Source organism: Orbicella franksi, chromosome 12, assembly GCF_964199315.1.
Source record: "Orbicella franksi chromosome 12, jaOrbFran1.1, whole genome shotgun sequence".
Classification (NCBI taxonomy): Eukaryota; Metazoa; Cnidaria; class Anthozoa; order Scleractinia; family Merulinidae; genus Orbicella; species Orbicella franksi.
Window position 1 is genome coordinate 18925525 of NC_138156.1, and position 22067 is coordinate 18947591.

At 39.6% G+C, this 22067-nt stretch overlaps 3 protein-coding genes across 4 annotated transcripts; 2 read left to right on the forward strand and 1 right to left on the reverse strand.

Moving 5' to 3' along the window:
* Nucleotides 1–320: 320 nt before the first annotated feature.
* On the forward strand, nucleotides 321–6537 carry LOC145464402 (SRR1-like protein). 2 transcript variants are annotated; one of them, XM_081448278.1, is made up of 7 exons: nucleotides 321–543; nucleotides 633–673; nucleotides 1946–2133; nucleotides 2799–2894; nucleotides 3117–3265; nucleotides 5122–5167; nucleotides 6048–6537. In XM_081448278.1, the coding sequence occupies exons 1-7, from the start codon at nucleotides 380–382 to the stop codon at nucleotides 6246–6248; spliced, it is 885 nt and encodes a 294-aa protein (XP_081304404.1). In that variant the 5' UTR covers nucleotides 321–379; the 3' UTR covers nucleotides 6249–6537. The 2 variants fall into 2 exon arrangements, with proteins under 2 accessions (XP_081304404.1, XP_081304405.1); XM_081448279.1 differs by having other exon boundaries at nucleotides 451–554.
* Nucleotides 6538–6549: 12 nt separating this feature from the next.
* On the forward strand, nucleotides 6550–20862 carry LOC145464394 (GPI-N-acetylgalactosamine transferase PGAP4-like). The gene is made up of 2 exons (XM_081448270.1): nucleotides 6550–7675; nucleotides 18286–20862. Exon 2 carries the CDS (start codon nucleotides 18356–18358, stop codon nucleotides 19616–19618), a length of 1263 nt encoding a protein of 420 aa, XP_081304396.1. The 5' UTR covers nucleotides 6550–7675; nucleotides 18286–18355; the 3' UTR covers nucleotides 19619–20862.
* Nucleotides 7669–18291, reverse strand: LOC145464398 (uncharacterized). The gene is made up of 2 exons (XM_081448273.1): nucleotides 15287–18291; nucleotides 7669–13070 (listed from the first exon to the last, which is right to left on the reverse strand). The coding sequence occupies exon 2, from the start codon at nucleotides 12643–12645 to the stop codon at nucleotides 11488–11490; it is 1158 nt and encodes a 385-aa protein (XP_081304399.1). The 5' UTR covers nucleotides 12646–13070; nucleotides 15287–18291; the 3' UTR covers nucleotides 7669–11487.
* Nucleotides 20863–22067: the final 1205 nt, after the last annotated feature.

A 22067-nucleotide genomic window follows, 5' to 3' on the forward strand; every position in this document is an offset into this window, starting at 1 on the left:
GTTGGATTTTTTTTTGGGGGGGGGGGGGAGGAGCTGTTCTTCACTTGTAGTGACATTCTGCAGGCTACCTGGTGTGTTCATTCAGAGCCCACTCTATTTTAAACGGTAAAATAAAAAAATAATTCACGAGCTGTCCAACTTCAGATCATGTGGCAACATAAGCTCTGCTTGAGGAATTTTGATAAAATTATATAAATCAGTATGACTTCTTCTGCACACGGAAGACTCATGTTTCTTTCGGATGGTTAAAGTTGGAAGTGAGAAATTTGACACTGCCAGTTTCTGTGGTGTGGGGCAGGCCTTGTCGCGGTGTCTGTCGTGTAGGGTGAGTGGTAAGTTGAGCCGTGAGCGACGCCTGGGAACTAGTTTGGTGAACAAAATGGCGGACGACGGCTTTCAAGTTGTAAAGAAAAGAAAGGGTTACAAGTGCAGAAGCCACAAAGAGGAAAACGGTTCTTGTACAAAGCTGTGGAAAAGCCGAACGTCTAGCGAAACGATAACGTGCGATGCAAATGAACTAAGGACGAAAATCGAAAAATGCAGGCACGAAAAAGGTTCACTTTTATGATTTTAAGATTATTTTGGCATTTGATTAAAATGAAAATATTAAAATTGCTGATTCCCACAAACAGGGCAGAAGTTTCAGGAAGTGACTTTTTTACAAGTGTACGAGGTAAGATCGATTTCTGGTGGAAAACCTTGCATTATCACAAAGAGTTTTCAAGATCTCGTAAAACCTTGCTAAAGATCTTATCAGGGGAGGGGAGGGGAGACTCCCATATTTAAGGATGCTCGTCAGAAAATTTGAATTAAACCCCCCCGGGAATTAAACCCCTAAAGGAGATTAATCTGGGCATGGCTCAATCATTATTTGACCTCTAAAAGATACCACTTAAAAACAGAAAAGGTTTTTGAGAGCACCTTAAGTGATAATAATATGTGACGGTTAAAACATAGTTAATAGAGGGGAATGGTTATGAAGCATCAAACATCAAAGGAGCAAACAAAGATGCCAAGATTTATGTTGGAAGGTCCACGACCGTGCACAGTCTTGTTTTGCGCTCATACACTATGCATGAATTATGTAACCCACACGTTTCTATTGGTTACTTTCTTAGTATGGAGTAAACAACTATTGTGTTTTGTACATGGTTGAAGCAAAAAAAGAGAAAAAAAACATACAACGATGATCTTTGTCAAGTTTCACAACCATTCCCCTCCATTAACTACAGTTAAAACTAGTGGCGTTTCGTCCAGAACATCATAAAGTGTGACCAAAATCCTTGATATATACCCCGAAGCAAGACAACGAGCATTGTGTACATTTTCATAGGGGAGTCCCCTTCTCCCCCCTAGGATTTTCACTCTCACGATATGGATCCAGGAAAGATAGATGATGATTTTTCAAGATTTCACAAGTATTTGGCTGAGATAAATAAATATATTATGCTGTGCTAGCGGTGGGAGGTGCGGTGGTTATGCATGGTTATTGCACTCAACTACAGATTGAGTGGTCCAGGTTTGGGTCCTGGCCAGGGACATTGCATTGTGTTCTTGGACAAGACAATTTACTCTCATAGTGTCTCTCTCCACCCAGGTGTATAAATGTATGTATGTGTGAATGAATAAATGGGTACTGGTGAACTTAATACTGGGGGGTAACCCTGCAATGGACTAGCACCCCATCCAGGGGGGAGTGGAAATACTCCTAGTCGTTTCATGCTACCGAAACTGGGATAAGCTCCATGCTGATGAGCCACTTGGCTCATTTACAGACTTTTCCTTTACCTTACTAGCCATTGACTGTAGTTGAATTGGTTGTAACTGTTCTGCCATAAAAAATGACATGTCCGGCTCTACTTAAACCCGTGATAACTTATTAATAAACTTTTTTCTCTTTCCCTGAAGATAATAGTAACTTTGATACTTCTGTATTACCTTTCAGAATTGTTTTATAATGGCTATTGTGTAGATAATACCTCCAATATAGCAGAATCTGAGAGACCAAATACCAAAGTTATCCCACAGGAGCCTTTCACTGATATTGTTTGTTATGGAATTGGAAAATTAACATCATGTCCTATAGCCAGATACCAGTTTGCATTTTTGTTGTTGTTGAAGGAATTTCTCCAGGTAATGCATAGTTAGAGCATGTTACCAAATATGAGTATTCACCAGGGCAGTGATGCTTGCATATTTGTATGTTATTCCAGAGATGGGTGTATCGCTAACTGGAGAGAATTTTTACTGTAACTTAAACAGTTCTTAGGCTTGGTTGCATGAAAAGAAGTATAAATAAACTTAAATAGATAAATAAATTACTTAATTGGCCACTCCCCATTGGGGTTTTTCAGGACCAATGTAAACAAGCAATGATAAATAAGTATTCAAATGAACATAACTAGGTTAAGAATCCCAACTGGCAGGAGGCTTGTCTAACAATTATCTTGGAAACTGCAAGACACATTGCATAAAACATTTTACGGTATAATTTACTATTTTTCCACAATAATATGTTTCTGGTAACTCAAGGATTAGGTCAATAGAAAAAGAACAAATAGTCTCTCATAGAGTTGGATGTTTATCAAAATGTACCGTATATTGTCTTTGCCTGTGCCATCTTCACATCAACAGCTTTTGCTAGTTTTTGTTTCTGTTGTGTTATAGAAGTACAGCTGCTAGTGCATGGTTTCTGACAGGATGTTGTCTGAAATATAAATCAAAAGTTCTGTTACACACAGCTTTGATGCATATTTAAAAATAACTGCCCTGATTATGAGGTGTTTTTCTGATTCTAGATAGCTGGCCAGTGTTTCATCTATGAACCTCAGTTTTCAAAGGATGATAAAAGTTTGGTTGGAGATTTTGGATGTTCTCTTATTGAACACAATGAGGTACTATATCTAAAATTTATATTACATGTATAAGTAATGCTAGGTAGGTCCCTTATCAGGTGGCCACAATAGAGTTTCAATTGTATTCCAATATTCTTTTATACTGTCTGATGACCACTCATTTGTGAAAGGAAAAAAAAAAGGGACAACCAGAGTACTGACTAGTTTGAAATATACTGTGTTTGCTACTAAACTGATGTTTTATTTGGTTTATCCATTTAGGAAGGAAAGAGGAAAGTGGACAGTTCAACATTGTTTTTCATGCTTCATTGTGGAAAACCTCTTTATAACAGTGTTCTGTGGGCTAACTGGGGTCCAGGATTATCCAATGTTGTCATTCTTGGAAACAGGTTCACAAGTTATCAAGAAAGGTGGGGCTTGCTTTTTTCTTGTGCAGTCGAACCTCCCTTAAGCGGACACCCTTGAGACCAGAAAAAGTGTCCCCTAAAGAGAAGTGTCCACTTATGGGTGGTTAAAAATGCAGTGTTTGTATATGGGAGTCAGGCCCATAACCAGGATTTTATGTGAGGGGTGCCAATGAGGCCAAACTGGACCAAACTACTGAAATGTATTTTTTATTGTCTGATCCATTTATTTAGGAAAGTAGCAATACATGAGAAATTGTAACGGCAAAGTACACGGTAGGAACTGAATATTGCATTTGTTGAATACAACTGTTTGAACTAAGTTATAAAGGACTGATTTTACGATGTAAAATGATACATCAAAATACTGCGGAACTAATCCCTCACAATAGTCCCGAGCTCCAGCCTTCGTGGGTGTTTGGTGGTAAACAGATTTACCACCTCATCCAAAACAATTTTAACTTGATAATGTGTGTGCATTAGTGTGAGGGACGACAGCCTTTCCTGGCCCAAGAGAAACAAAGTGTATTTTCCCTCTTTGCATCTAGAAAACTTCTATTTTGATGGTTTGGGATGCCTGTGGATTGCTGCTTTAGATTAACCCTCCCCCAGTCCCTCTCCAAATAGTCACTCTGTGTTCCTCTCTGGCTTTCTATTAAACGAGTTTGTTTCATATCGAGGAATAGCGACTAAATCTCAGAACATAATAATGGGATCAAGACTGGTGGACATTGCGAAAATAAGTATGATTTACCTTCAATATCTCACTGGAAAACAGTAGTTAACTGAGATAGATCTGAAGTCGTGGTTTCAGCTGGGCTGTCATCGCAGACTGCACTGTCATTAGTGTCATTGTCAGCGTCTGATGGCTCCTGATGGCGTACTTTACTGACCCATGTATCGAGAGACTGGCAAGATTTAGCTGCAGCCTTCCTCTTTCTATTTTCCTGTTCTCTCCTACCCATAACGTATTACACAAAAAACTCATTTTGCATCTTCGGCGTTCATGCGCTTGTACAAATAGAGAATACTACCCGACGCGTTAGCAGACGTGTCTGGCAAAAATCGTGAGATCGCTCCCATGTCATTGGCTCGCTCGTCTAACCTCCCATGCAAAGCGTGCGCCTGTTAATTTTATTATTCATTTAGATAAGCTCAGACATCAGTACGCTCACTGAAATGTTCTGAATGGCTTGGGCTACTAGAGTGCAGCTGGTTTTAGTTTCCCAGTGAATACATTACTGCTTTTTCCATTCTTTGATTTTGTTTAAGTATCACTGTTAAGATTTAGACTTCAGTTTAACTGACTGCACTCCTTAACTTGGATATTGAGTATCAAAATGCGGACCTTTGGGGCCTGTGGGGAGGTGTGAACGCACCCTGTGCACCCCCCCTGGTTACGGGCCTGGTAGGGATCATTACTAAATGTCCACTTATGGGAGGTTTATGGCTATGGGAGCTGTCCATTAGCAGCAGTTCAACTGTATATTGGTCTTTCTGTGATAAATTGCAATATTTGGTTGAGTTTTGCAGCACTTATACAGTCAGGTATTTATTCCATTATGCACAAACTTAACTTCTTTCAAAAACTGAAAAGATGTGATTTTACCCGGCTGTTGTTGACTCATTTTATAGCATGCACAGAAACATATCACAACAGGCGTTAGATGACCTGTAGCTGTTAAGGTCTTTTTTGATCACACTGACAGAGATGCTAAGCACAACTTGACTTTTTAAGAGACAAGGCTGTTTACTCTCTTTGTTCCTCCCCTTTGCAGATCCAGTCACTAGGTTTTACAACAGTTCACCTAACTGCACATCTGAGGACATAATGATTATCATGTTTGTGTTGTTTCCTTCAGATTGCCTTCAAGACAGCTAAGAACTGAGACACCTTATATCTACAATGTATCCTTATTCATAATATTATATACTTTCGTGTCTGACTGACGTCAGTTATCAGCTGTAAGGGATGAAGGGAAGGCAAATGGGAAACACACTGTGAAAAGGGGAGAAGAATCCCATCATTAAGTCTATCATTCCCTATGTTTCAGTAGTATTTTCTCGCAAGAGACCGCTGAGCATGAGCTTTCTTTCTGTAGCACTCTGTTTAGTGTATGTTTTGTAGGTCTGGCGCACTCGGCTAGACAGTGATATTTTGATGCATTTTGTCTGACATGGTAATTCATTTGAAAGCTTGCAGTCACGAGACAAATATTTACAAGAAAAAACAGCCGCTTATAAGCCCTGAGTTTATACAACTTTGTAAGGGGTTTTGAATAGGCTTATAAAGGGAGAGGGTTATATCAGGGTTGGGGGGGGGGGGGGGGCTTATAAGCAGAATAAAAAAAACGTTTTGCAATGAGTTACCGTGTTGATCGAAGTCACAATTTTCTTATACTGTTAAGCTTTAAAACATTAAAATAAATCAAATTCATTTCATTTCAAACTAATGGGGGCTTGTATCTGGGGGGAGGAGCTTATATTCGGAAATCTGAAGTATTACTTTGTTTACAGGTAGATGGGCCTATAACCAGAGGATGTTATAAGTGGGAGGGCTCATAAGCAGCAGTTTACGGTATCTAATTGTTTGGCAATGTTCAGACCCAGCAAATCCATTCAGGTTCCTTCTCCTTATTTGGTCTGTCACACAGCTATTTTCAGTCAGGAGAAGTAGTTTTCCATTTCACAACAATAGAAATTATTGTTGTAGCGCTGTAGTGTTGTAGTGCTTAATGCTTAGAAACTTCATTTGTTTAATATGCGCTTTCCTTCACAGACCCTTCAGATTCTTCCATACATGATGGAAACACCAATTCCCAACACTTTTCATCATAGTGACATTTTCAATGACTCAGCAGTACATTGGTTTCCGACAGAAATGTTAGCATCAGTGCCTCAAGCTCTGTGGAAAGACAATGATGAACCAGTATACGATGCAAATGATCCTGAAATAGTGACAACGATTGAACGCACTGCAGTTTCATAGCTTTTGAAAAGTGCTGATCATGTCCTGTAAACTCTTCAGAAAAAATTGTGTCCCTTAAGGGTTTAATAAATTAAAAAATACAATATTTAGAGAGGAAGCTACATCAGCCATAACTGGTTCTCTTGCGTTCTCTGTATCCAGATCGAGTTGGTTTTATAGCAAGAGGAAAAACTGGAGTACCCGTCGTCTAGTTCTGGCTCTTTCTCTTTGTCACACGACGCTTAACAACGCTCTTGTAGCAGACATGCCACACGTCACGTTGTGAGGACGCGAGTACTCTCACCACTACTGCTCGTCAGTTGACTGATGTTGATGACTGATTTCAATTGACTGTGCATAACTGAAAAGATCTTTTCCTCCCGCAGAACTTGAGTACAAAATTTTGGTTAAAAGTGATGACGTCAGAAGTGAAACAAAGGCCAACGCTCTTCACGGGCGGTTACGGCCGGCACAGGCGTCAATAGGTTAGGGGTATTGAGCCGAAATAAATATTCGATTTTACTTACCGTTTCGTTTATAATGAACAATTGATATTAAACAAGATAGAGATTTAAAACGATGCTTTCAAACTTTACGAATAGAAGGTACTCGAAGCAATCGTCTTTATCGCCGCTATCGGAAATTATGCAAGTTCGATCTGTTAATAGGTAGTCTTAGGGGTTGAAAAAATTTTGAGCCACGCCCACAAAACATTATCTTGGTACCTCATAGGGGTCTTTTCAAAATTTTCGACGAGCAGTCCAGCCCTTTTTATATGGGAGTCAGCCCCGGAGGGGTGGAACAGGAACGTGCGCTAGTTTACAGAGTGAAATGGTTTTGGTGTGATAGAAGCAATTTGAGAGTCGTAATGGAAATGAGATGTATACCATTGATTTAAAAATCGTGTTTGTACAAGCATTATTGCCTGACGAAATTGGTGATGTGGCGTTCTTTTTGTGGATTCCGACGGTTAACAGTTATTGTTGGACCTTGTGCGGGATTGCCTGTTCCAGGCTCTCGGTCAGTGTGGACTATCAAAGAAAGTGGGCCGGCGACGGGAGAGCCTGTACGTCCTGTGCCACTTGAAAAAACAATGTCAAATGTCAAAATTTCAGTATGTTCGGTATCGAGTTACTCGTGCGAGTTTCACGAAGTCGCGCTGACCTCCACCGCGTGTTGTGTTCCTCCTAATCACTGCATAACGTGCCCTTCATTAGAAACACGTGTGAAGCGCCATCTCGTTTGGTTGGTTTGCTGATTTTGAAAAAACCCTTACAATTACATTATTCAAATGGTATAAAGCACCCCAGATCCCGCTCGTCGCCCGATCGTCTCCACTGACCGAGATCCTGGAACAGGCGATGTGTGGAGAAGAACGGTGTGGCAAACGTTAAAATCGTCAAAAGAGGAATGCAGTGGACTGTGTTTGGTGAACAACAAAGTTAGTGGTAAGTTGGGTTTTATTTTATTTATTTATTATTATTATTATTTTGTATGTGTGTATGGTTTTTCAAGTGTGTTCGCGTAGCCAACTGAAAGATTGCGTTCGAGAATATTACGTGAGGTTGCTTCATGTCACTGGTTATAAACACGCAACCCGTTATTGAAGTTTAAAATATTGGGAAGTGATGTGATTTAGGTATGATCTATTTATCGCTCGGTTAAGAATTTTCGGACTAAGTACAAAATACAGACTGCAGACAAGGTGCAAATATCAGTAGTATACATCAGTAGTATACATTCAAAGTTCTGTTTGAGACTGACTCTACTAAAACGTTAAAACATCGTTTATAGAAAGTCTTACAAAGACGTTTCGACCGAACAAATAACATGTCATTTTATAACATAGTGTCACGCAATCGCTTTTCCGCGGTCATCTTCGACGAAAATTTGTCATATTGGGAAATATCCTTGGCCCATTTCTTCATATCTTTTGTTTTTGACAAAGCATCAAGGCCATGTTCGTTCTATGCAGACTTATCAGACATAAAGCCTGCGGGCAGGCTCTTCACGTGGTCAAGAAATTAGGAAGGGAGAAAGGTAAGAGGGCAAGTAAGCGTGCGAACGTGACTCTGAGTGTGACGTGAAAGCAGCGATGCTGCTCGCACGTCAGGCTCACAGTCACGCTCGGACACTTACTGTTTTGCGTTCTTCCCCGTGGATTTCCAAGGAAAAGAGAGATTGGTCGTGTATATCGTGTAGTTAATTAGTTACCAAACAGCAGCAAGAAAAGTAAACAAATAGTAGCCAGAATTTTTCAATCAAAAAAAGTGCATGAATTTATTTTTTTTGAGGATTATCCACTACAGGTTTTTTTTTTCACTTCACTAAGGAGTGGGACAGCCCTACCTATTGCAAAACAACAGAAGTCTTATCTCAACGGACTCCATTACTTTCATTAAAAAACAAAACAAAACAAAACCCACAGGTCCTATTCTAATACTTATTTCAATGGACATAATGCGCCTCTATATGAACATACCAAACAGAAGGGAAATACAAACAGCATGCAGAACATACAAAACAGTCTACGTTAACAAACCAGGGATGGATACAGGATCTTAGGAGGGGGTGCACCATGTTTTACTTCAACACCAATACCGGTAAACCACATAGTTTTCTTTTTGCAGAATACCAGTTATATTAGAAAGCCACATGTCATCTTGGGGGGGGGGGGGGGTGCACCCCCTGCACCCTCCCCCTAGATCTCCCTCTACCCAACACCCCTACTAAAACAATCACTAAGAATACTCATTCCAGTTCGCTTGAAAAAACTTAACCTCCAAATTTATGGCTCAGCCATGGGCACAAAGATGGAGTAGCAGTAGCATTTATTTTGCTAACATCTTCATGAGTAAGGTAGAAACAGAAATCCAAAGCAAAAGCACATGTTAACCACTTGTATGGAAACCATATATAGAGACATTTTTACTCTGGACTATAAACAATCGACATAGCACAGTTCACAAAAAGGAAATAGCCACCACCCAGCAATAAAATTTACGGCGAAAGCATCTCAAATGGAAACAGTATTCTTGGATACTAACATTTCCAAAGGCAACAGATTCAAAAAAAGACTCATTTCTTGATGTGCTAACACACTTCAAGCCTATTGAGGTATTTCAATATATACACATCACTTCATCCCACCCACCAGGAGTTAAAAAAGGTTTCATCAAGGGAGAGGCTCTAAGACTTTTAAGAACAAACTCTTCTAAGAAAATATTTTAAGAGAAGATCAAAACCTTCAGATCACACTTTATTGAGAGAGGTTATCCAGAAAATCTTATAATCTGACAAACCTCTCTGAAGTGAGATTTGAAGAGGTAACAAGCCCTCCCACCAAAACAGAAGGAAAACCATTACACTGGCTTTTTAAAAGTGTTATTACAATTAATTGTTTTGATTCAAGACCTTAAATTAATCAAATTCCCAATTGGAAAATTGGAATTTCAAACGGTCACATATCAACAAAATCATATTATCATTTATTGATGATTTAAAAGATTATCATGCAAAACAAAACAAAAAAATCATCAGATAACCTAAATATTCATTCTCAACTCAATGAATTCAGTGAACTCCTATTTTTGGGACAACCTTGCATTATGGTATTAAAGAGCATAGGTAGTTTGTATGTAGAAGACTCAGATTTGCTAGACTACAGGTAAGGATGGGCTGTCTATGATTTGTACATATGTTTTTTTTTGGCTCCACAACGCATGCATGATTTGTTTTTCTCAGAGCTGGCAAAGTAGGAATTTTTTTCTTTGCTTGGGAGGCTGCAGGAATTTTTTTTTAAAATCTTCCAACCCCACCCCTCAAAAGTCAAATGATTTGCCTCTAACAAGAATTTGCCTATTATTCTTTATTTGTATTAAATATAAGACACATTGCACATGTAGGAAACTTTGACGTTCTTTAATTCTTAAAATTTGCTACAACATTCTTATTCACTTTTTTTAGGTAACATTTCCATTAGTGTTGTTCTTTCTAAGAAACTTCGGACAAACTCGAGAAGACGTCGCCGTCATAAAAACGTCTGATTGCAACCTGCGATCGGGCGTTTTTTTTTGTCGGTGAGCGGGGAAAGGGGAAGAAATAACTTCTTTTTCCCGCCAAAAAAAAAAACCCCGCCTGATGGCAGGTTAGTCTGATGGGTGACGTGCGATACGATAGTTCAGCCAATCAGATTGCAGCAATTGCATAGCACGTAAGTGATACTTGTAAATTTAGTTAACATTGTTCTGAAGAACCCATTTGTGAAATTTATATACCTAAAGCGACAATGGTTATAAAAGAACAAAGCTGTTAACGACAGCCAACTCCGGTGGTGAGGCAGTGTACCAAAACAGGGGAAGACAAAGCTGACTTTCGGTAACCATAGAAAACATAAGTTTGTTTTAGTCTACTTACGACTTTAATTTTTGGCGCAAAAACGCAATTATAAGAGTTTCAACAAGCCTACAAGCAGTTAACTCGGTCTGAAATTCTAAAATTCGGCGATTGCAAAGTCGTTCCTCTTAAAGTCACGCAGTTTGAAATTTGACAATTGAAACATCGGCATCAAAAAGCATTTCTCAGTTCATGTAAATGGACTGTTGGTAAGGTTGTTCAAGAACCATTCAGTTCGGATATTGTCTGGTGCTGGAATATCTGGCTTGTTTGATTTATATTCTCCAGGAGCATCGCCTGCTAGATATTCGTTCCACGTACACCTCTGACCAATCGCAGCCAACATCTATTTATCTTTTGGGTGACTTAAAGAGACAACGGAAATACCGCAATTGAACTGCCTTGTTCCCCACACTTATCACCCGATATGTAGAACTGAGATACCGAATTATTTTCCATTTTCCTCGGCGTTGTTCCATAAGTTTTCAGTTCTAAATACCAAAACGCAAGAACTGGGGCTCTTCGGCTGATACTTTCCGCGACGCAAATTTTCAAAGTTGCAACTCATTAATACTTTATAAATGTTGACATTTTCTTGTGTTTTAATTATACTTTTAAAGTGGCGACACGTGGAGATTTCTTTTTTAGTTCGTTTTCAACAGTTAATTAATAACCTTTGAATATTTTATACGGTTTTATTGATGTCTTGAGGTTAAAATTTCTCCTTGATTTGTCTGAAAACACGAAAAACAAAAATTTAAAACAAGCCATCATTTGGCGCAAATGTGATGGCTGAACAAAGTTCTTTCAAGTTCCACATTATAATGTGATAAGAAACGCTATTTTAAAACGCGAAAAACGCCGCTTAATTCCAGCGAAACGTATAAATTAAGGATTCATTTGGCAAGCAAATGCGATCGCAGCTAAGGAGGGTTTCTACAATTTCTTTTATCGTATTATCTTCCGTTGTCTTGTTCAAAATTTCTGGCGTGTCTTCACCCCAGTTTTGAAGTCTTGCTCCCCAGTAATGATTAAGCCTTATCTGAGTTCTATCAGCGTCCACTGATTTTCCACTTCTGAGGTCGTGGTGATGAACGTGTGTTTCTGTTACCTGCATTGTCTTGTAGATGGGTTTAACTAAGGCGTTTGAAGGTCTGGGTGTTCTCCGCTTGAGTCGGTCAATAAGTAGCGGATGTTCCTTATCACTTAGTGGTTTACCGAGAAAGAGGAAATTCTGCATAGTAATCTGCGAGACATCGGGTCGTTGTCTCGAAAAGTTAGTGATAAAACGTTGCATAAAATTAGGTTTGGTATCTTGAGGACAAAATGGATATTCGTCGATATCAATGCTAGCTTGCCATTTGGATTGATTGCCCCAATTGTCCAAGCAATGTTGATACGCGCTTTCCTGAGTGCCAGTTACCGAGTAGGGATACGCGTTGTGACTCCAGTCAACGTAGGTTACGAAGCCCTCCTTTATGAGGAAGTCAAGGGCATTCTTTTGCGATTCATTCTTTAAAACATAAGCGTCGTACACGTAAACGTGCTCAAAGCCAGCATACTTCAAGTAATAAAGCCACTGCATTAACTCTCTTGTGCTGAGCTTGGCAAGATCACTAGAGTAAATTCGCACGAGTAAAACAGCGCTTAGAAAATAGGGAGCACCTGTATTTGCTTTATTACACCAGCTGAGGCACTGTTGTGTACGTTCCGAGTTGGCGTTCTGATGGCCATCCGTCTTTGACGTGGTTTGGTTAACCTTGTTTTCTCTTCTGACGTTAGACACAGTGATCTTCAGCGACTGCGCTTGTCCAAGTTCAACAAAGTTGTTTCCATGAAACTCACGCGTAAACGATTCGCCCTCTTTGAGATGAGACGCAATTAAAACGATGAAAACAATCAAGGTAAACAACAAGAGCAGCCTGAAATACTTTCGACTGCAAAGTACCCTAACTAAACCATTACTTTGCCATTGATGTGAACCAGCGACAGTTACGCGACGACTTGTTTGATCCCTCATCATTTGCAAAACAAAAGCGGAGTTCAGTTTATTTGTGTCGTGTAGATTCGGTATAATTATATGTGATCCCCGTGGGCGGTCAGCAGGTGTGTCGGTTAAACGGCGTACGATAGCCACTTAATCATTCATGTTGGTATACTTGAAAATCTACTCTTTTCGTTTTTGTTGATTACACAACTCATCAATTTCCTTTCTGAAAGGACCTGAGTCCGTTTGGTTTTTCAGTTCTTGTTGATCTTGTACTTACATATCTTCCACCGCTGCATTAATCCTCCAAAGGTGACCGTGACTGTCAAAGAAGCTTATGTTATATTTCTTTGAGGATATTCGACAGTCACGCCATTTATCTTGTGAATCGGCTTTAAAATACTGCTTCGCATCTTGGTCTGTCAAAAAACCTGATTTTCTCTTGGGTCTCTCTGATGACACTGAAAGAAGAAAAAAGGTTTTTACGTTTTCATATCTCCGGTAGCTTGGCTGTGAAAACTACATTTGGTATTACTGTATTCACCTAATTCTCGCGACTCTGAAATTAAATGCCTCCTACTCAGAATCATTCCACTGTTTTTGTCAGGAGGAAGTGTGCTTATTGTTCTCTCTGTTCAGCTTTAATATCACCTTGGTTTTATTCGCAAGCGGCCAAAATGAACTAATTCAGCCACATTATTATTCAGCCATATTATTCACGATATAGTCTAACATAGGAACAGGACAAGTTGAGATTATGTACGTAAAATTACAAAAGTTTTGTTTTTCGGGTTTTTCTGTACGCGGTTGTAGTGAGAGAAGACGGGACCGTAATTTCTCAAATTAAGTCGGGTGAAGATCAAAAGGTAGAAACAAAAGGTAGAAACATGTTTAAAAGCTGTCAAAATCCAGCTTATATAAGTGCTCGTTTTGTCAAGCTTGCGCAGTAAGGAACGAAGACTCCAGGAACCAATTTCGTTCCTAGAGGCCGCGCGATTCTTTTGGTTAGTACAAAGAATCGAGACCTCTGGAAGAAATCGGAAGGTAAGCCAGCATTAGTCACAGAAGTTACTCTTACGACACATGTTCAGAGACCACTGGGGCGGATCTAGTAGGGTCCGGAGGGGGTTGGGAGGGGGTTCGATCGACCCCCCTAATTAAAAAAAACGAGACATTATAATACACTGACTTGGCCTCAATTTTAAACATTTTCCGGGGGAGGATGTTCCGGACTCCCATATCTCGAGCCCCCCTCTCTAACATCCTGTATCCGGCCCAGCATCATTATTGAACTTGAAGGCATGCACACAATCAAACTGGAACCAGATTACACGACTAAACGTACGACTTAAAGCAAAAAACTTTCACGGTCGCAGATTGCGTTCAGATAAAATTACTAAAACCATTTCCGCTAGTTACTTCTGGTTAGTTGCCCTTAGTTGGCCTTGGTTGTTAGCAGCGCAAAGGGCCAAAAGTGATTTGGAAAGACGAGGGTCACTCTTTGTTTTCCGTGACCGTTATTCACTCTTTCGGCTTCCAAATTATAATCCATAATTTTCTTTTCTCACTTTTTGTCGTGCGGGATTTTTTTATTTTTTTCGTTTGGTGGGGGCAGGAATTTCCCAATACCCGCCCTCCCTCAAAAATGTAATAATCCATCCCTAACTACCCAGATGAGATATCTAGCTGTAAATTAAAGAGATCTTCTTGTATTTTGTGGTTCATGAGCAGACTCAAGTTTTCTTTTCTTTTGCAAGTTTATGGACCGAGACTCAGTCTCGTTCCATAAACTCGCAAAAGAAAAGAACTTTGCCAATATCCGGCCATGGTGACCTCACGCTTGGTCAACAGGCGGTGCCTGCTTGGTCAATAACCCATATTTGATCACTTAGAACAAACTCATCGATAGTGCCAAATTAAGAATTTAGCTTAGCTCGCATCTCTGTAATAGAAATTCATAAACAAGGTGTAGTCAATTGTAAATAGGTGTTTTTTCTGGATCAATATCGATTTCATTGCTTAGCGTTATGCGGACTGAAGGCCTTGATCAAACCAAATAATATGGACAAACAATTATTATGCGGTTGACATCATGCACAAAGGCCGCGTTTCAATTTCCTGACACGAAACAATGGAATAAAACTGTCGCCATGTGGCAAAGTGTAGAATGATTGCTAACTGTTTTAAAGCTTTTAATATAAAGTGTCAGTTTGGAAAAAGATATTTTGCAGCAATCAAGGAGAGGCTGAACTGTTGCAATAATAAGGCTGCATACATACATATTCCAGCACGTAAATAATAATAATAAGGTGAAGAATATGGTAAATTCGAGGCTGCAAGACAACAAGACTGTTCTCTTTTCTACGTACTCGAGGCGTTTGGCTTCGGGAACAAAATCAAGTTTGACTAAAGTTTGCAAGTCGCCGGCACATTTTTGGAAGGGCCATTTGCCACCCCTGATAAGTAATTATTGACAATGAGCTTTTTGCTTGATTTCTCAAAATTAAAAAGCAAGATCTTGAAGCAAATATGGCTATGAAGTCCAAGAAACATGAATTTAAAAATAATCGAATGATTTGAAGATTGCTTACAAAAATCACATTCCGTTTGTTAAAATGTTTGATGAGGTTGAATCCAGTATAGACACAGTTCTCTGTACGTGTTGTTAATGACTTACCATGCAATAAGGTATTGTTTCCAATAAGGCCTGATCAGAATATTCACTTTTGACGTCAACTCGGAATAGAACTAGTGAAAGGAATTTGACTCACGAAAGACCGTGACTGTGCCAACACTTGGTCTTAAAGTACAAGACTTAGCTATTGTATTCTTCATACAGTAGCTAAACAAGTTGTTTGTTAACTGACTACATATCATATGTTAATATCAGAGAAAAAAGCACAGTCATTATCAGATGCGCGGCAATTATCAGTGTTACTTGACAGTGAAGCATGTCGCCTTGATATTGTTTGTGCTGTCAAAAAATCTATGGAATCAAAGGTTCGAACCTTATTGAATAGGCCGGTGATTTGCATGATTGGCAAAATTTAATAGAATCCCTCGCTTTTTGTTTTCCTCGTGCTTCTAGAACAGTTGCTATCTAAACCCTACTGTTGTTTAAAAATTTAAATAACAAAGGAAAAACGAAGTGAATTCTAATAAATGTTGTCAGATGATGATGTCGTGCAAGCGTGCTGTGAACAATCATTTTAAGAACCCATTCAAATATTGATTGGGTGAAAATGAGAAAGTGTCCTTCTCAATCCCCGTGAGAGAGGTGTTAGTAAATCTGAAAAACCAAGTGGAAATTTCAGTGATTTGATAAAAACAATTAGTATATGGCTGACTGCATGGGCGGCCAAGATGAACCTGTGTTGTGATTGGCAAACTGAGCGGGCAAAATGGCGCTATCTTGCCCGCTCGGGATTACCCGCTGTGTCCCGCAAGAAAAATTTGTTCCTTATCCCAACAAATCCTTTATTGACCAAGCTTGTTCGGTTTATGGACCGAGACGGAGTCGAGATCCATAAACACGCAAAAAAAAAACCCAAAAAACTTGGGGGTCTTCATGCCTGAAATTAGGAAACAATTCCACTTAGAATTAAAGAACCGGTTTAGCTGCGTATCACAGGAGGAAGATGGTGAAAACATACACGGAATGAGGTCGTAGTAGCAAACGAAAAGGGAAGAAGAGAAAAAGTGGAAAAAGATCATAGAAACTTATTGTGAAACAGCTAGAGATGTGCTAGGTTACAGAACAAGGAAGAGCAAGAGCTGGATCAGCCCAGACAACTGGAGAAGTGTTTAGTGAAGAAAGGAAACAGTTAAAACAAAAGTCATTAGGTAAAAGGTCGGAAAGACAAAGTGAGGATTACAGGAAGAAAGATCTAGAATTGAAGAAAAGCGTGAGAAATGACCGGAAAATTCAACATGATTTAGGAGTAAGTTAAGGCTGGCAAGCTGTTTACAAACGAAAAGGGGCCATCGCCTCGTGGATCACAGCTACTTTGACAATGTTATGATGAAATTGATGATCAATAACAGGACAGACGCATGAAAAACTGACGTCAATTTGTTAATTTAAAAAAAAATGTGCATTCTTACTTACTACTGTTAGCTACTGTTTGAGGCACGGTGGTCTAGTGGTTAGTGGGATGGACTCTGGATCGAGTGGTTCTCTCTCCTTCTGCCTCGATTCTGTTTATCCAGGTAGGAGTAGGTCGAAGTAGAGATATACAATTCTCTGAAATGCTTGCGAGGAAATTGGCGAGCTGCGAGTTAACCCAACTCCTCACCAGTTCCTCGCGACTTTGCCACTCGCACTCGCCGCCAAAACAATTAAGCACTCGCGCGCTAAATCTAGCCAACTACGCAGGCCGGATGGCGCGGGGCTAGTGGATTTTGCAGTGTAATTTAGTCGATTCCGTCCTTTACTTGCTGACTGACAGGGTCCGAAATTAACTTTTTAAGGCCGGCGCCAACTGGCGACTGAATTTTTTTTTCAGTCGCCATATGCAAAAATGTGGTCGCCAAAAAGTGTCAGTCAAATTTTTCCTTCCTAGCGAAACGGAAACCAAAATTTTTGGGCGCCATGGGCTTGCCGGCAAAATATTTGCAATTGATGTAATCAGGAATCAAACCAGTACGCAAATCATCTTTTGACTACTTTGACAGATCTACATTTCCGCCTTTTGACGCCCAGAGAATATCTAAATCTTCAACCAATTTCTTCACGGATGTTCCGTCTCCACCTTGTAATAAATTATGGAAAGATTTCAGAACATCTTGGGACACCAAATCGCCTTAATAAATATTTACGGCGAAAGAACGCACGTGGCCTCTTGCGCCTGCAATACGTATGTTATGGAAAACCGCTAAAAAAACATGGCGGCGAAGCTTCGCACTGATCGTAACTGTGAAACGTTGTGGTAGATTTATAATGAGGAAAATCGGTTTCATACTTCAAAAGCAGCGGGAAGGTAAAAAGTAAGTGCCCAATTGGCGGGCGGCTTTGAATTTTATTTTAATCGATTTGGCTGAAAATCAAAGTTATTGTATAATTGTCGTGGCATTACATAGTTAATCGCCCGCTGGCGACCAGTTGTGAAATTCTGGTCGCCAGAGCAAAATTTTTAGTCACATTGGCGACCAGGAAAGCGCAATTTCGGACCCTGGACTGGCAAGTGACTTTTGGTGGTTTAGTGAGAATTGTTTTGAGGACATCCAAATTACCGATTATGCTTGTAAGGATTTTTTTTTTTGGAGGGAGGGGCTGGGGGGGGGGGGGGGGCAACTGAAAATGATTTTCGGGATTGCGCATTGTTGTTACACCTGCTTGAAAATTTATTTGTCTTTACACCCTGGGGTGAGGCATTTTTCTCTATGACGAAACTTTGAAAATAGACTGATTGAAACATGCCATGAAGAATGTAGTTAGTAGATGTATGTGGCGGATCTAGGGGAGGGGCTCGGGGGGCCCGGGGCCCCCTTATTTTGGATAAAGAAAAGTCGGCAGGGCAAGTAAAAACAAAACCGCCCCCCGCCCAGGTCTGGATCCGCCACTGTATGAAATGGTTTAGGTTGAAGGTGCTCTTGTCTCAACGTATCTTCCACAGAAGGTAGTAGGGCAATTTAATAGGATTATATTAACTAATACTTTACTGTTTGTTCTTTTAGGTGAGCACCAAGTTGAAATGCAAAGAGAAACCTACATAAATGAGCAGTATCAGTACGGAGAATCGTGAAAATGTCAAGGCTACAGCTCTTCGTGTTTAGCAGATGTTGTTCCAACAGGCTTACCTGGATCTGTTTAATGATATATTCTGTATCATTCCTGGGTCTCTTTCCAATCCTTTTCAAACACATGAGATATTCATTGTACTATCGCAACCCTTTTCATAACTCATCGAGTGAGATGGATTACCATATGAGACAAAACAAATTACGTGCTGCTAAGGCATCACAGTTTTGGAGTTCACAACGTCAGAGTATATCACTTGACTTGACGAAAAAGCAAAAAGATGCTGACATTGATGTCATGATAGTTACAACATCTCGTGATAACCCACTAGTCAAAGGAAAAAATCCCAAGTTTTTGACTCAAATTTTGTGGCAGTTTGTCCACATTTTAAATGACCCAGAAACAAAAGCATTACCATGGAAAATAAGTTTGTCAATCTGTAACGTTGACTCAAAACATCATGAAGAAGCACGGAACTTTTCTTCCGTTGTGCAGTATTTTCAACGTTACTCTGATGAACCAAAAGATGTGGCACGGCCGAACATCAAAGAAAAAGAAAAGCAAGATTATGCATTTTGCCTGGAAGAGAGCCTGAAGTTCAACCCAAGGTATTCCTTGTTAGTTGAAGATGATGCTTTCCCTCATCCGCAGTTGTTTTATATCTTGTATAACCTTCTTGAAATCAGAGGAAGTGCCATGGCCTCTCGTATGCGCGACTCAGATGTCCTGTTTTATAAATTGTATCACCCAGAAAGACTGCAGGGGTTTTGGAGTATAGAACCAGAACGCATTCCTGAACTTATAAGCTTTGCTGCTCTCTTTGGAACTTGTTTTACATTACTAGTAATCTATTTGTTGCCTAAAAGGACAAAAGCGAGTTTAAGGTCTCACACTTTCCATGTCGTTTGGTTTTTGATCGTAGGTTACTTTACATTGACAGCCATTGCTGTTAGTAGGCAGCATTTAAATGAGTTAAGGTATATATCGAGGAGTATCTTTTCAGTTGGTCCCACACCATCATGTTGTACTCCTGGAATGCTTTTTGTGGCTGATAAAGCTCAACACTGGTTACATTATATGAAGAATCACACTTGTCGCTCAAATTATGGCAAGGACAGTATGTTAGATGATTATAGGCATAAGTTTAACATGAGAGGATTAATTGTGCAACCTAATTTGTTTGTCCATATTGGCTTTTTGTCATCTCTTAATCAAAAATTGTTGGACCCTTCACTTATGTATTACCCGCAATGGTTCAAGCTATTTTAAGTGATCATTACAATCTGTAAACTTTGGTATAAGGAATATATTTTTTCAAAAATGTGAAAAGCCCGATGTAAGGAAACTTTAAGTTGTAGCAAGAGAATATGAGCTGTCTATCATGGGTTGGAACAAGACTACAACCAGGACATAATCTCTTGGTTGTAGTCTTGTTCCAACCTATGATAATCCAATTAAATAATCCTAATATTTATTAATAATATCTATTTATATTTTTATTTCTTTTTGTATTCCGTTCAATTGTTTTATGTTGACGTAGTGGTTTATAGTTCATTGAGCAGGGAGCGAATTTAAATGAAATACCTTTGCCTCTTCCATAATCTAACAAGAAAAGTGATGATAAACTAAGTGGACAAAATTTCCATAATAAGCTCAGGGACGTTGCGTTTGTCCAGTAATCGGACAGTTAGGTGCATTTTCTAATCCTTAGATAATTTTTTACATATTTACCAAGTAGAAGATGAAGACAAAGTGCTGCTTGCACTTTGAAGGTAAAGGCTTTTAAAAATATTATCAAGTTTTTTATCATCCTGCGAAACGTAGTCCGCGCCTATCATGATCACCCTTTTAACTATAAAACTTCGGGTATTGTAGCACATTGTCTTCTCATCACTGGAACTGAAACATTTCATACCTCAGTGGTATTAAAAATGCAAGCTTGCAATTTCATCTTGTCAGAAAATCTGAAAGCTTACTTTTTTATCCAAAAAATGTAAAAGCTTCGGCTTATTCACTTTCTTACCTGAATAATCCGATACATGTTCAATAAACTGTGTTACGTCTGTTTAATACAGTCTGCAAACCCAGTGACCTTTAGTGTGCATTCACTTGTTTAGCCAAGAACAATTTGATAAACAACTGGAAGTAACGAAGTAAGTAGGACCAGCACCGTCGCCGAATTTTTGACTTCTACCTGCTCGTTTTCTTTTGGGCAGGTTCCGTTCACCAATCACAGTCGCGCATCTCAGTGGCGGGAAAATATCGAGCGGGTTGCGGCCATAGAAATGGCGGGAGGTTGACGGAAACTCCGTTATTACGAATTTCCGTTTATCATTTAATTTCGTGAGAAACAAAGATAAAAAAAACAACAACAATCAAGAACCGACGTGTTGTGCATTGGTTTTCTGTTGGGGCGTCTATTTTATTTTTCACTATAACTTGCGTGTATTTTTTACCTTGGAAAAATAAATAGTGAAATGAATGAGAATTAAGGAACATCCACTGGTTTGATTTTTGAACCCTTGGATTTCGCGGCCTTTCAGCGCGACGTGAAGTACGACAATTATAAACCTGGAGTCTGATCAGCTATGAAACGACAGTGGCACAGCGCGAGTTCGGTCACCCCAAAACGCAGACCATGCAGACCGAGTACCTTTTTTCTAACACTTCACTCACTTTTTTCGCTTCTAGTGACAAAATAGAGCTCAATATGTCCTAATGTTTGTTATTTATCCACAGGCGGCAAAAACTCAACATCTGACTGTTGATTCACGCGTTTAATAGACTTTCTAAGGGAAAGTCCCTTTACTGGTCCTAAACAAACTAAAATCAAGCATAAAAATAAAGTTACATACATTCTGGGCGCAAATTGCGTCAATTTTTGACGGGTTTGTGGTTTTAAATATCTATCAGTCTGCAGTCTGCATGGTTTGCGTTTTGGGGTTACCGGCGCGAGTAAGCTAGTGAGGTCTCCCAATCGGTAGTTGATGCAAGGGGAATAACATTTTGACCTCACTCGAACAATATTTTTTCCACACTATATGAAGACACCAAAAAGGATTCTGTAGACATACTAAAGAGTGGAGATTGCTCATGCCGAAATTAAGGCGAGCTATTACTGCGCCGGCTCCCGGATTATTTGAAAAACACCAAAATTCACTTTGAAAATGGCATTTCAAGGTTACCGTGTTTTCGCGATAAATAACCCTTTAAAACCCCACTAGCCCACTAGCGTTTATTTTTCAAATTTGATTCGGCTGAGCCAGTGCTTATCCAAGCCCGACCATGGTGTTTATTCCTTATGTTTTATAGTTCTATTTCTTGCCATTTCTTGAGGTCTTACAAAATTACAGGATACCCGACCATCTTTTGGGTCCCGGGGAAGGGTAGGGGATAATACGGGCATTAAATCACTTTTGAACAACAATCTGTCCCCTGGGGGTGGTTCATTTGACTAATTTTGACTTTGGGTTCCTGGCTCCGTCCCCACGTGGGGCGCGCTGGCAATAGAGAAACTAGGTACTAGTTCTACATATGGAGCTTCAAAGATGGGGGAAGGCATGAGAAAGGTAAGAGTGGTTTAACCACGCATATCTTGCTTTCACTTCATCATCACTGCAATTGATATTCAATTTGAAGCAAGTAATTTGCACTGAAGTTCGAATGATATCCGGAAGGTCGAAGGGTTCATGTCATGACCTGTTTTCATCTTTCAATT